General features: G+C 53.5%; 1 protein-coding gene and 2 non-coding genes across 4 annotated transcripts in view; all 3 read left to right on the top strand.

Moving 5' to 3' along the window:
- The first annotated feature begins 416 nt into the window (after nucleotides 1-416).
- On the top strand, nucleotides 417-488 carry TRNAC-GCA (transfer RNA cysteine (anticodon GCA)). The gene has a single exon. It is a non-coding gene; the product is annotated as a tRNA-Cys (tRNA).
- A 704-nt stretch (nucleotides 489-1,192) lies between these two features.
- TRNAC-GCA (transfer RNA cysteine (anticodon GCA)) lies at nucleotides 1,193-1,264 on the top strand. Its single transcript has one exon. It is a non-coding gene; the product is annotated as a tRNA-Cys (tRNA).
- A 1,973-nt stretch (nucleotides 1,265-3,237) lies between these two features.
- Nucleotides 3,238-12,874, top strand: part of PLXDC1 (plexin domain containing 1) — a 60,005-nt gene continuing 50,368 nt past the window's right edge. The window contains exons 1-2 of one of the 2 annotated variants that reach the window (XM_074319668.1): nucleotides 3,238-3,509; nucleotides 11,503-11,681. In XM_074319668.1, coding sequence (XP_074175769.1) covers nucleotides 3,434-3,509; nucleotides 11,503-11,681 — 255 coding nt within the window. In that variant the 5' untranslated portion in view covers nucleotides 3,238-3,433. The remainder of the gene's footprint in view (nucleotides 3,510-11,502; nucleotides 11,682-12,874) is intronic. The other variant, XM_074319669.1, reaches the window with a different exon arrangement.

Raw genomic sequence — 12,874 nt, 5'->3', positions numbered from 1 at the left:
CTCCTCTTATTTCTGTCTGATTGAATAGCGGCCCTTAGGGGTTGGAAAAGCCCAGGAGTCCTAGCTACACAGAGCTGGATACAGGATAGAAACGCAGGCTTCCCTGTATACAGGGAGCGGTGCTATTACCCCAGAATACATGGGATGGTCTTGGGGTCAGTGGGTCGCTCTACTTCGCAAGTCAGGCAGTGGCCATCTCAGCGAGAGTCTGGACACAGATATAGAGGGCCCAGTATTCTTTAACACTGTTTTTTCTGAGGCGTGATTGTGGAGGAAGAACTCAGGAATTCTTGTCATCTCTGCTTGGATTCTGAGGTTTTTTTCATTAGGTTGTCCTAATACAATCCTAAACATGATAAAAGTACCATTTCCTTATTCCATAGAAATTTATCCTAACGATCAAAATGAAGGAAGATGGGGGTATAGCTCAGTGGTAGAGCATTTGACTGCAGATCAAGAGGTCCCCGGTTCAAATCCGGGTGCCCCCTCTGTGTGCCAATCCTTTCTTGCCTTTTTAAAGTCCTGTGGTCCACTTCCCAAAATTACATTTTAGGTGACAGGACGCGGCCTCGGGCACTGCTAACCTCTTTTGCAGACGGTGAGGATGGAGGCCCGGGCCCTGCCAACTCACGCGCTCAGCTTGTGTGTGTGTGTTTGTCTAAGGGTGGAATGCAGTAGGGGTGAGTGCGAGTGCCTCCAGGTTGACACCTGTGGACCGTACAGACCGCCCATTCCCCTAATGGTAGGGCGGAGGCTGACGCAACACCAGGTCGGCCTGGCCAGTGACCCCACGGCTGTTATCAGGAAGAGGTTTGATCTGGGGAAGGAAGGCCCAGAGAAACCCGCGTGACCATGTGGGAGGGAGAGAGGGACGCTGAGTAGCAGTAAGAGGCCTCTAGCAGGGCAGGAGAAGGTGACCCCTGCCCGAAGGAACGCCCCGAAGTGAGGGATCTCGAAAGATCTCGAGGGACTCCTTTCACACATCCCAAATTGCATTTTTCTTACACCATCAGTAGAAACCTTTAGCTCGGAGTTTCAGGAAACAGACCCTGCATTCAGATGAGTAATTACTTGAGATTTGTATTCTTCTTCTTTATCATAAACCTCGGACTCCACTTCTCTTCGTGAGCTCTTTACGGCGCCTGCGCAGAAGCAGCACTAAGAAGCTACCTGAGCCCCGGCCACCGACAGAGGGGGTATAGCTCAGTGGTAGAGCATTTGACTGCAGATCAAGAGGTCCCCGGTTCAAATCCGGGTGCCCCCTTCCCTCCTTTTGAGGACCTCGATTCCGGTGTCTCAAGAAACAATTTTCTTCCAAGATTTTAATTTTTCTTCCCCATTTTTATATTGACGTTTCCTTCGTTACCGCCTTTACGCAGACGAGAAACGGTGCGAGTGCAAGAAGCGAGAATTTTAGAGCAGCGGCTCTCAAAATACGGTCCCAAGACCAGCACCATCACCTGGGTTCTCGTCCTCATCACAGAATTACTGAATTAGAAACGTAGGGCTGGCGCCCAGAAATCTATGTATTAACAAGCCCTCCAGGTGATTCTGATGTGCGCTCAAGTTCTAGAAGCTTACATTTAAAAAAACATTTACACGACAGTTGCTTCTAATTATTTCCAAGTTGCTGTTTAAGCGTGAGCCCTTGTAGGAGACCTTGTAAGACAGACTGCCAGGCACTCGGAACCGGAGAATGTACAAAGAAACCTGGGCGAGAGCTGCAATTCGGTCCTGGGACCCCTCACCTCGACCTCCCTGAAGGCAGGGGCGAAGAAATGAGAACCCGCTGGGCCAGAGTGAGAAGGAGTGGAGAGCGCCTGGGCAGGTCGGGGAAAAAGCTACATCCTACTCCGCGGGAAACAGCGAAACACACGCGTTGCGGCTCGTGATGTGGCCGCTAGAGGGCAGCAAGAAGCCGCAGCTGGAGAGGTAGCCTATTTGATCCTGCTTGAGAGTTGGCAAAATCGGGATTTAAATTAGACAAGAAGAATTTACAGACAGGCCTTGCCTTGTCCCGTCGTAAGGGACTAGAGGGTTTAGGACTGGAGCAGGTCGTTTCTGGGACCCAGGGTCCCGAGGAAGGAGGACCTGGGATTCTGAGAGATTAGAGAGTCTTTAGTTCTTGCTTCATTCTCTGGCCTCAGTGCCAGGGAACCAGCCTCTTCCAGCTCATACTCTTCCTTCTCCTGTCCCCACGCGTGTCCCTCCTCCTGGGGAATCCCCCCAGTGGCACTCAGCGTCCCTAACCTTCTCCGGGATTTTCCAGTCCCTAGGCCTCAGACCTGTAGAAGCCAGTGTGTCCCCACCTCTCACTCGAACCCCCTCCAGCGCTCCAGCTCCTTGCTATCGCATGAAGTAGGTCAGGGGCGGGAAAAGGCACCTCTGAGTCCTGACCCGATTCCCTACCGTCTATTAAATCTTCTAAATTGCGGGTATTTTTATTCTGTTCTGGAAGAAGTTTAAAAAAAAAAAAAAAAAAGATCTATCCCCAGAGCCTGTTAACACGGTGGTGGCGGCTGGCTTTGAAGATTGACTGGGTCAGGCCCTGAGCAAGTCGGGGGTCCCCAGAGAGGAGGGTGGCCTCGGCTACCTTCTGGGGGTGGGGAGAGGTCCAGGCTATTTCAAAGCAGGGGTCAGCCAGGCCCCCTCCACCCCCAAGTCAGCTGTGGGGGGCAAGGTGGTGCTGGAAATGGGGAGTGGCGGGATAAAGCGCAGAGGAGCAGGGGAGAGGGTGGGATTCAGGCATCTTGTTGGGGAGAGGACCTGGGGGTCTCTTCTGCAAGGGGAAATGCCTGGGGTGGGGATGGGCACCACAAACCCACAGAACTGAGGAACAGCCCAGAAAGTCGGGAAGCCTGGTGGAACTGGGAGGAGGGAGATGGCAGGAGCCCATGGCCCGAGGAAAGGGCGCCGGTCCCTTCCTGGGGTCTGCCCACCCCCAGTCCCCGCCCGGCTTTTCTCTCCGCAGCTTTCCCTGGGGGGAGAAGAGGAGAGGCAGGGAGGTAGAAACTAAGGTGCGGTGTTGGGGGGCAGCTGATGCTCTTCCGGAGTTCTTTTAGTCCAAGGGGGTCTCCCACCCTGTACCCCGACTCCACCCCGCTCAGACCCCCTCGGTCCGCGCCTGGGGAGCTGCTGCAGGAGCTCTCGGGAAGGGCAGGGAGGGCCCAGGGAAGACTGGGGAGAGCTCTGGAGGCGCCGCGCCCCCCGCCCCGCCCCCTCCGGGGCTCCGCTCCTGGCCACCGCCGCTCTGCTCGCTCCCCGCCCGCTCGCGCGCTCGCCGCTCCCGCCTCCTAGCCTGGCCGGGCTCACCGCCGCCGCCTCGCAGCCCACCCCTCCGTCTGTCAGCCCCGAGGACCGCGCCGCCTAACCCGGGCCCCTCCCTCTCCAAGGCCCGGGAGCAGCGGGTGGGGGGCGGATCCTGGCGCCCACCATGCGGGGCGAGCTCTGGCTCCTGGTGCTGGTGCTCAGGGAGGCTGCCCGGGCGCTGAGCCCCCAGCCCGGAGAAGGTAAGACTGGCCAGAGTTGGCCGGTGGGCCGGGGTCCGGGGAAGGGGTAGGCAGGCAGGCGTAGGCGTGGTACCGACAGGCTGGTGATACCGTAGGGGGGTGGTATTGTCCGCGGGAGGCCAGGACCCTTGTGGGCTGTGGCAGGTGGACAGGTACCACACTTTCCTAAACACATGGATGTGTGAGGGTGGACGCATCAGACACTGTCCTCCTGGAAGGACATTGGAGGGACCCCAGCAGAGGGAGCTCCACAAGGTAGTGGTCTCTGGTCCCATAGGGGACAGTGGGAGAGTCATAGGGACCCCTGGTCACATGAAGCGAGACTGATTCTGGTGAGATGGGGAGCCTGGGACGCCTTCTGCCTCAGCTTCGCCTCCTCTTTCTCTTCCCTGCCCCCACCTCCAAGCTGACTCAGGCTGGGTCTGAGCCAGATTTGGGGACTGGGTGGGAGCAGCCAGGGGGATGGTGGAGACCCAGATCTTTCCCAGAGCAAGGGCAGTGGCAGCCTGGCCTGACACCTTCCTCTCCCTGTTTGGTGCCTGCAGAGCAGTCCTGGGCCCAGGAAGAAGTGACTTGCTGCTCCCCTATCCCCCAGCCTCCAAGGTCCTCTGGTCACTCCTGTCCAGCTCTCCCCTGTGGCCTTTGGCCTTTAGCTGTTCTTGCTCCAGATGGAGGCTCCTGTAGTGGAGGGAGAGGTGGGGTTGGGGCGGGTAGGACTCATAGCCGCACGCTCTTCCCCTACACGTTTTCCACAACCATCTCTCCCACCTGGAAGTCCTTTCTGAGATCTGCTTTGAGACTCTCATATTATTAAAGAACCATTTTTCAACAGGTGATTTTTATATTCTCCTCCTTTCTCCTCATAACCCAGACCTTCTCTGGGGTTGGGACAGAGAGAATTGGGAAGATAGAACTCGTGCCTCATTGGCATAGGTGTCCCTCAGATGGGTCAGAGCAGTGGACGGGGTGTCAAGGGGTGGGCTGCTGTGTCCCAGGGGTGAGCTAGGTGAGTTAGCATCAGTGACAGCGTTCTTCACCCCAGTGGTCCCTGTATGTAATTGAGACAGGCCTGGGTCCCTGCTGAGAAGTGAGGTGAGGCAGGGTGCTGATCGCGGGGATGTAGGCAGAGAGTAGCGGAAGCTGATGTGGCAAGATCCTGCTGGGGCAGAACCACCAGTCTTCAGGGAGACCACACAGAGAGTGGCCAGAGACTTGGTTTCTAGTCCCAGCATCTCACTTGCTGTGTGACCTTGAGCAAGTTATTTTCTTTCTCTGGGCCTATTGCCTCACTTCTAAAGTAAGACTGTGGGCAAAATCTTTGACTCTTGGTCGTGGGATTATGAAAGATCTCTCTCTCTCTCATTTTTTTAAATGATTGTCTTTCCTTTTCAGATTTGTTATGATGTATGGGTAATTAATATTTCACACACACACACACAAATCAGTATCAAAGGGAAGAGGTTGGACAGGTCAATATTTGAGGTCCTTTGCAGCCCCAATCTGATGGGATCTTCTGAATTCAGGATGTGACTGGGTTGATGAGGGAGGCTCCGCACCCCCTCTGAATTGGGAGAACCATGGAGGGGGTTGGGGAAAGGGAGTTAGGGGGCAACAGGGGTGCACTGGGGGATGGTGGCCAGACCCCGGCCTGGCTGAGGGTTGCCTCTTCAGAGTCGGCTTGAGGGAGTAGACGCCTGGTTTGGCCAGGAAAAGCAGGGCAGGCAGAGACTTGAATCACACCTGTAAGTAGAGGACGCCCTGTTGTCTTGGTTTTCACAGAGATTCAGTGAGGAGAAACGGACTTTCTCTGCAGCAGGAGAGACTGGTTAGACCTAAGGAAGCGTTAGGAAGCCAGAAGGGGCAGCTGTTGATTGTCAGTTCAGTGCTTTTTTCACAAGGCCAGACTGAATTATTTGGAGGGGCTATAAGGAGGTAGGGATGTATCTTTAGGGGAGGACTCATATAGTGGTGAGACTTTCTGGAGGAGGGCCACTAAGGATAGACAGCCCAGCTCAGCTCTGTAGTGGAGCCCTGGTGACTCGCGAAGGGCAGCTGGGAGCTGAACCTGAAGGGGTGCTGCCATTCAGCCCCAAGGCTCTGAGTCCTCTGGGCTGGGATGAAGGGCAGCTCAGGAGGGAGCTGAGATCCCCTGTCCGATGGTAGGGCAAAGGTGTACTGACCACCGGAATGAGAAAAGTATCTTCAGACTGAAAGATGAAGCAGACAACTCCTTTGAATATAACAGAATTTATTATACAGTCATCTACTTATGGGAAGATTGAGCTTCACCAGGCCGACAACCCAGCAGTTTTGAGCAAATTATTCTCTGCTAACCGACCTTTTTTACAGTATTTCTTTTTTATAGTATAATTTGGGTACTAATGACGGACAAGCCAGAGGGATAAAGAATGCTGTAGCGCCAGCAGCCATACTTCCTGGTGGTCTTGTGATAGACAATAGCTTATAATCAATACTATCACCAGTTTAATATTTATCTTGGTTGTCATGCCATTCTGGCTGCTACTAACAAAAATAATATATTTATGGCTACATTTTAGGGTACGCAGATAATCATGAACTAGAGAGCTTTGATATGCTTGCTAAGGACGGTGAAGTTGGTCAAAGGTCACAGCGTGAAACTTAAATGGGGTTGGTTTGGTTCACATCTACATCTATACGTCTCCTCTCCCTCTTGATGGATTGACATGCTTGGTGGAGCCTTTAAACTTCATCCATCATTAGAATGGAGCAGATGAGTGACCCAAAGGTGTAGTTAGGTGTGGGGGGAGACTAGGAGAGGCTGACAGACAGGAAGGTGGCCTTGGGGTGCACAGGGGGCACAGGGGGCACCGAGAGTCTGTCGCAGGTAGAACCAGGCATGTCTAAAACAGACATAGAAGGAAGAGGCAGCGAGAGGTGGCGTCCTGGCCTGGGAGTCAGAAGACCAGGCCCCTCACCAACCCCTGGTGAGGTTGGCAATATCCTCCTTTTTTTTTTTTTCACTTCTTCTTTCTGAGCTATGGTTTACCCTTCTATAAAACGGGTTTTGGACCAGATTGTCTAGGGCCCCTTGTAGCCGTGATTCTGCTTCCAGCCTCATCCTTGCTCACCAGGGACTTCCAAGCAAACCGAGACAAATCCAAACTTTTTAAAGCAGCCATCAGAGACAGCCTTTCCCCACCCCACACCCCACCCTCACTCTCCCCAGGTCCATCCCTCAACACACTCAGGTTGCCTCCCCTTGGACCTTCAGGTAACTGGCTTCTCCTCATCCTGGTTTCAGTCAGCTCAAGGGCCACCTCCTCAGAGAAGCCCACCCTGGTGGCTCTGTCCAGAGTAGCAACAACTCCAACCCTTTTGTCCATCTTTTTTTTTTTTTCATAGCACTTGTCACCACCTCACATTGTCTTATTTGCTATATTATTTATTTTGTATATGTCTTTTCCAAATAGAATCTTCACGGACACAGGGGTTGTGTCTGCCTATTCACTGTTGTCACCCAGCAGCCAGTGTGGCACCCAGCACACAGCAGAGTCTCAATAAATATGTGTTGAATGGGTGAATCAGAGGTAGTCACAGGCCTCAGACTCTCCCTTTGAGAGAAACTCACAGGGAGCCAAACTCTTTTTCTCGATTTCCTCTCCTTTTTCCTTCGGAACTATTTGGTGGTCCTTTCATGCCAATTCCTCATGCCTCCCTGAGGGGAGAGGGTGCCCTTGAGGGCTTAGTAACTAGGAGGCAGGACTTCGGCTCAGGGTCTGGAGCCTTTCCCGAGCCCCTCAGAAAGTCGGTCCTCGTGTGAAACCCAGGGAAGGCTGGACCCTGTTGGGTGCTTTGTGTACATTATTTTGTTAAAGACTCAAAATGACGACCAAGTGTAGGTTTTATCATCCCCATTTTACAGATGAGGAAACTGAGGCTTAGAGAAATCATGCAGGTTGTCCAACATCACTGTCAATAGGTAGCTGATTCAGGCTTCAATCTCATGCTTGTCAGATTCCAAGCCTGTGCTCTTCTATTGCTGTGAATTTGCAGGGAGGGTTTCCAGTGGGGCTGTGCTCCAAGGGGAGGGTCTTCTCAGGTTCTCAGCGCATTTAAAGCTCCTCCCTCCCTCCTTCCTTCCTCCCTCCTTCCCTTCCTTCCTCTTTCCCTTCCTTTCTTCCATCATCCATATGTGCCTACTGAGAGTTTGTTCTGCATCAGGCACCTGGAGCCTATGGATGCATAGCCTACAGCGATATGTTGGGATCAGGGCTGGGGTGGCACGTGTAGCATTTGGAACAAGGGGGAGAGATGTCAGGGGACACACTAGGAAGAAGTGACATCTCGTGAGACTTGAAGGATGACAAGAGCTCATCAGGAGAAGGGTTTATTTGTGGAGCAGTGATCCTGGCTGAGAAACTGCCTGTGTGAAACCCCGTGGCCAGAGAGAGGGCTGGGTCCTGGAGACAGGGCTTTAAGGCAGAATGGAGGAGAGAGCAGGGATCTTGAATGCTGGGTGGAGGAGCTAGGCCTTCAGCTGGAGAGCTGTGGCAAGTGGGACGCTTGGGAGAGATGGAATCAAGTTTGTCAGAAACGGGAGACAACGTGAAGGGTATTAAGAGTGGAGGCTGAAGTAGCTACTGGACTGAGTGGTGGTCGTGGGGCTGGCATGGCAAGCTTGGGTGATGGGTAGGATGAGGGTGGCTTGGACCAGGCTTTGGGGTGACACGACCTGGCCTCCTAAAATCAGCCCATTGTTTCTTATCCTGGAGCAGGGCAGTGGCATGTGAAGGGGGTTGGGCACTACCACTGGGCTACCCGCTTGCATGACAGGGGACACAGCCTCCCAGGGCAGCCCCCAGGGTCAGTCTGTGCAGGATCCTCTGAGAGCCCAGCCCACATGCCAGTCCTTCCCTGAGGCTGTCCCTGCATCTTAGGGAACAGCCTAGGGTGGCTGCACTTTCTGGGGTCTGAGCAGACCTTGGAGTCAGCCTGCCTGAGGGTAAATCCTGCCACGGACTTGTTGTGTGACCTTGAGAGATCCCTTAACACCTTTGTGCTTCAGTTTCCCAATTTGTAAAATAGATCTAAAACCGACACCTATGTCATGGAGTTATTCTGGGGATTAAATGAGTTAATGTGTTTAAAGCACTCGGAGTAGTGCCGGCCCAGGGCAAGCATTCTCTAATAGTTGGCTACCATTTTCATTTTCACTATTACTATTGTGACATCCCACTAGACAGTATGCTACTTGGGGCCATGGGTAAATGGATGGATGAATACATGAATAGCGTGTGTTCTGGAAGCTTCTTGCCCTTACTCACATGCAGAGGCTCTCCAAAGCAAAGCATAAGGTAGAGCAGGGAGGGGCCAAGGGTTGGGTAGGTGTGTAACACGTGCATGAGCACCAGGGAGGAGGGCCAGGCCGTCCAGGCAAGTCTGTATGTGCGTGTGTGCACGCACACACAGGCACGTGGGTCCCTGCACACACACACGTGAGCAACCAGCTGTGTTGGCTCCTTCCACTGGCTGAGGGGATGATGTCCCGTCCTAGCCAGCTGGGAGGGGGAGGGTGGCAGGGAGACAGAGTGGTGTGGGTTGGGAGGGCAAGATTCAGGGCTCGGCCAGTGTAGGGCAGGCTCCCGTCTATCCTTTTCCCTGCCATCTTCAGGGACTCTGCCTCGGACCCTGGCCTTGAACCCTCTACTTGTAAAGCCTTCTCATTTCTGTTTCTTATTTGATACTAATGGCAGGCTGTGCAATAGGCATGACTGACGTCCCCATTTTAGTGATGAGGAAACTGAGACTTAGAGAGGTCAACTGATAGGTCTAAGGTCACACAGCTTGTGGCTGCAGGTGTCTCTTCCCTAGCCCCACTTCTGGCTGGGCACCTCCAACCTCTGCCATCTCCCCAGGACTTGGGTCCCCACCATCCATGTACCCTCCTGTCTCAGTTGCAGGATTGTGATGCCTGCAGATCCCAGCATCCCTTTCCAGGCTGGCCGACTCCTCCACTTGCTCTGCACACACTCCTTTCCTATCCTGGCTCCTGCCCAGGTCCGAGGGCTTCTTGCAGAAGGACCTGGGGAGCCAGGCAGAGCAGCCTGGCACAAACAGTTCTGTCTTCAGAGGCAGCTATGGGCCTCACCCAAGAAGGGCAAGGCATCGCTGGCTTGGAGTCTGGGCTGAAGGCAGGCTGTCTTCCCAGCACTGGGTGCAGTCCATCTCAGCCAGTGGGCATCTTGGGAAAGGGGTCTGGAGACCACCCCTCTCCCCATCTTCTCCAGAGCATCTGGTTGCTATTAGGGGCAGAGAAGTGAGAAGGGGCCGGCAAAGGTCCAGCAGGCACCAGCTGCCAAGAATGACTTAATTGGATAAAATGTCTAATGACAAACCAGAGCCCCACAGCAGAGTCCTGGCCCCAACCCCAGGCCTGGTCCTGGCCAAACGTTGTCTCAACCTCTGTGCTTGCTGGCTCCCAAGTTACTTCCAATATTGTGCCCTCGACTATGCAGTGATTGGGCATCTACTGTTTGCTAGGCACCAAGGATACACATTTGCAGAAGGTGGGGGAGTCCAGGGGGGGTACCAGGGAGACAAGCACATAGTTAGAACACCAATGGATGCTCTAGGAAAGAGGGCTACATCCAGGAACTGTGGGGAGTGGGTGGGGACAGGCAGAGGCCGAGAAAGGCATCTGACCCAGGGTGGACCTGAAATTGGTGATCACAGAGAATGTCAGATCCACCTATCTGGTGGTCTGTGTCCCATATACCCGACCATAGTAGGTGTGACAATTGGAGTGACAAAATAAGACACATCTTTGGGGGCACAGATCTTTCTGAAATGGAAAAGCATGGTTTCTGTGTCATTCAGAATACACTTAATGGCCTGGAGAGAACTGGAGAGAACATCGAGTCTAGGAATAGCTGGTAATCTGGCGCTTTCCCATCTTGTGCCCATGTAGACATTGCTAATTGATCATCGTAATCTTTCCTGCTAAACACAAATGGAGCCTCAGAATTCTTCTCAATAGCATGCTCCTGGCGGTCACTAACTGACTGGAGATGGTTTTGGGGATGAAACCTATTTGCCACCCTTGCCATTGTCCATGCTGTTTGTTTTATGGGGGGAAGTGACTCGCCCAAGGGGTTGGAAGGTAGTGATAGGATTAAACAGTGCCCCCCCCCACTATGGAGACATCTTCGACTGTCACAACCTGGAGGAGGCGGCATCTAGTACATAGAGGCCAGGGATGCTGCTTGACATGTGACAATGCCAAGGAACAGCCCCCCGCAGCGAAGAATTATCCAAAACGTCAATAGTACTGAGATTGAGAAGCCCTGAACTAAAAAGGATCTGTTCTCTGGTTTCTAGTCCCCGGAGTCGGCTGGAGGGTGAGATTATGTGCCATTTCTGGCAAAGAGATAAGGAACTGGTTTGGAAGGTTCCAGAGGAATGGTTCTCACCCTTGTCTGCAGTGTTAGGTCCAGGGCTTCTTAAAAGGTCCCCTGTGGATCATTTAAGAACCCTAATGCTCATTCAACACCATGGACCAATTACATCAGTCTTTGGGGTGGGACCCAGACATCAGGAATTTTTAAACCTCCCTGGATAATTCCAGTGTGCAGCTGAGCTTGAGAATGATCACCGCTTGGGAGGCAGATCTTCCTGGGTTTGAAACTTATCTCCATCCCTAATCCGCCATGTGACTTTCTTTAACCTCTTTGAGCTGCTGATTCCTATCTGTGAAATACATTTCACTGTGAGAGCATCGTATCTACTGTGGAGGGCTGGGGTAAGGACTGACCGTGTTATACGTGCAAAGCACATGCAGTGGAGCTGGGTACATGTCTCTCAGTGGATGCTGGGTGTCTCCTGCCTTGGCAGTAAGTGTCCCCAAAGGCAATGATGGCACGGGGTCAGGACTCTGCAGAGTAACTGGGCTGGTCTCCCTCCCGGACCTTCACTCTGGACTCCCAGGACTCAGCTTTCTGTCCCCTTCTCCCAGGTCAGGATGCAGGCCGAGGCTCTGGATGGGCCGCCAAGGGGACAATGCAGAGCTGGAATCGGAGAGCCCGAGAGAGCCCTGGGCAGGTGTCGGAGCCGGACAGGACCCAGCTGAGCCAGGACCTGGGTGGGGGCACCCTGGCCATTGACTCACTGCCAGATAACAGGACCAGAGTGGTGGTGAGTGCGGGAGGAATGTGGATGGGGAGGGAAGGGCCTGGCGGGGGCTCCCCAGGTGCCCCATGGACACTTGTCAGACATGCATGTTATGTATATCTTTTGGGGTTGGCCCTGGAGGTCAGTGTGGAGACAGAGATCTGGAAGGGATGGAAGCAGGGCCTAGCCTGAGTCATAAAATCTTGTCATCTCAGAGCTTCATAGGCTGCCCACCTCCTTGTAGACCCAGAGAGGTAAAGTGATTTGCTCAAGGATGCACAGCGTGTCCACATCATTCCCGACAACGGACTCTCCCACCGCTTAGGGCCTCTCCAAAAGCTGAATGAAGGCGGCATTCTTCGTGACATCCAGCTGCCAGCTCTGGCCCCCCACCCCACCCCATATCTGTGCTATCTACAGACCTTGTGGCCCCAAAGGGTTCCTGGCTGCAGAGGCTCAGGCTGCTCAGCTTCATGGCAGGGCACTCTGAGTAGAGGAAGCTATTAGGGTGAAGCCCCAGGAGAGACCCTCCTCCGCCTGGGGCAGTTCTGGGGGGGGGAGGGGGCTCAGGGAGGTCAGGGGGATCAAGGCCGGGAGGAAGTGCTGTCCTCGCAGCGTCTGGCCCTGCTCTCCAGCCTGCTCTCAGGGAGGCTGATGCGGGCCTTTGCATGTGTGTGAGTGAATCTACAATCATGTGTGTGTGTCAGCAAGAGTGTGTTTGCACATGCGTCTGAGGGTCTTGGTGTATTATGCATGTTTGCCTGTGTGTCTGTCACCATGGGCTGCTTGTGTGTGTATGTGTGTGTGTGTGGTGTGTTGTGTGTGTGTGAGACCATGTGAGTGCGAGTGTGCCTGTGGCCCTGTGTGTACATGCCTGTGGTTGAGTAAAGAGGGGGAATCGTCAGGATGCAGAAAAACTGTGAAAGAAGTAGGAACAGGAGGATGTGCTCCTCGGCGTATAGTATTTCTTTATTTTATGTTTTAATACTGATTTTTTAAGTATGTGCAGAAGGCTATACAGGTCAAATAATGCGAAAATCAGAAAACAAAGCACAGCACTCCCACCCAGCCGAGCCCCTCCGGGCCTGCCCAGCCCTTGCTGGGAGGGCTGCCTCAGGTGTTTCCACTGGCAGTTACCTCCACATTTCTAATTTGCTTGTACGGCTGCCTCTTGATTAACCCGTTTAGGCATTCTCTGTTGACTGCCTGTTTTGTAG

This window comes from Rhinolophus sinicus, linkage group LG15, assembly GCF_036562045.2.
Source record: "Rhinolophus sinicus isolate RSC01 linkage group LG15, ASM3656204v1, whole genome shotgun sequence".
Classification (NCBI taxonomy): Eukaryota; Metazoa; Chordata; class Mammalia; order Chiroptera; family Rhinolophidae; genus Rhinolophus; species Rhinolophus sinicus.
Note: the sequence above shows the minus strand (reverse complement) of the source record. Positions and strands in the feature narration are given on the sequence as shown.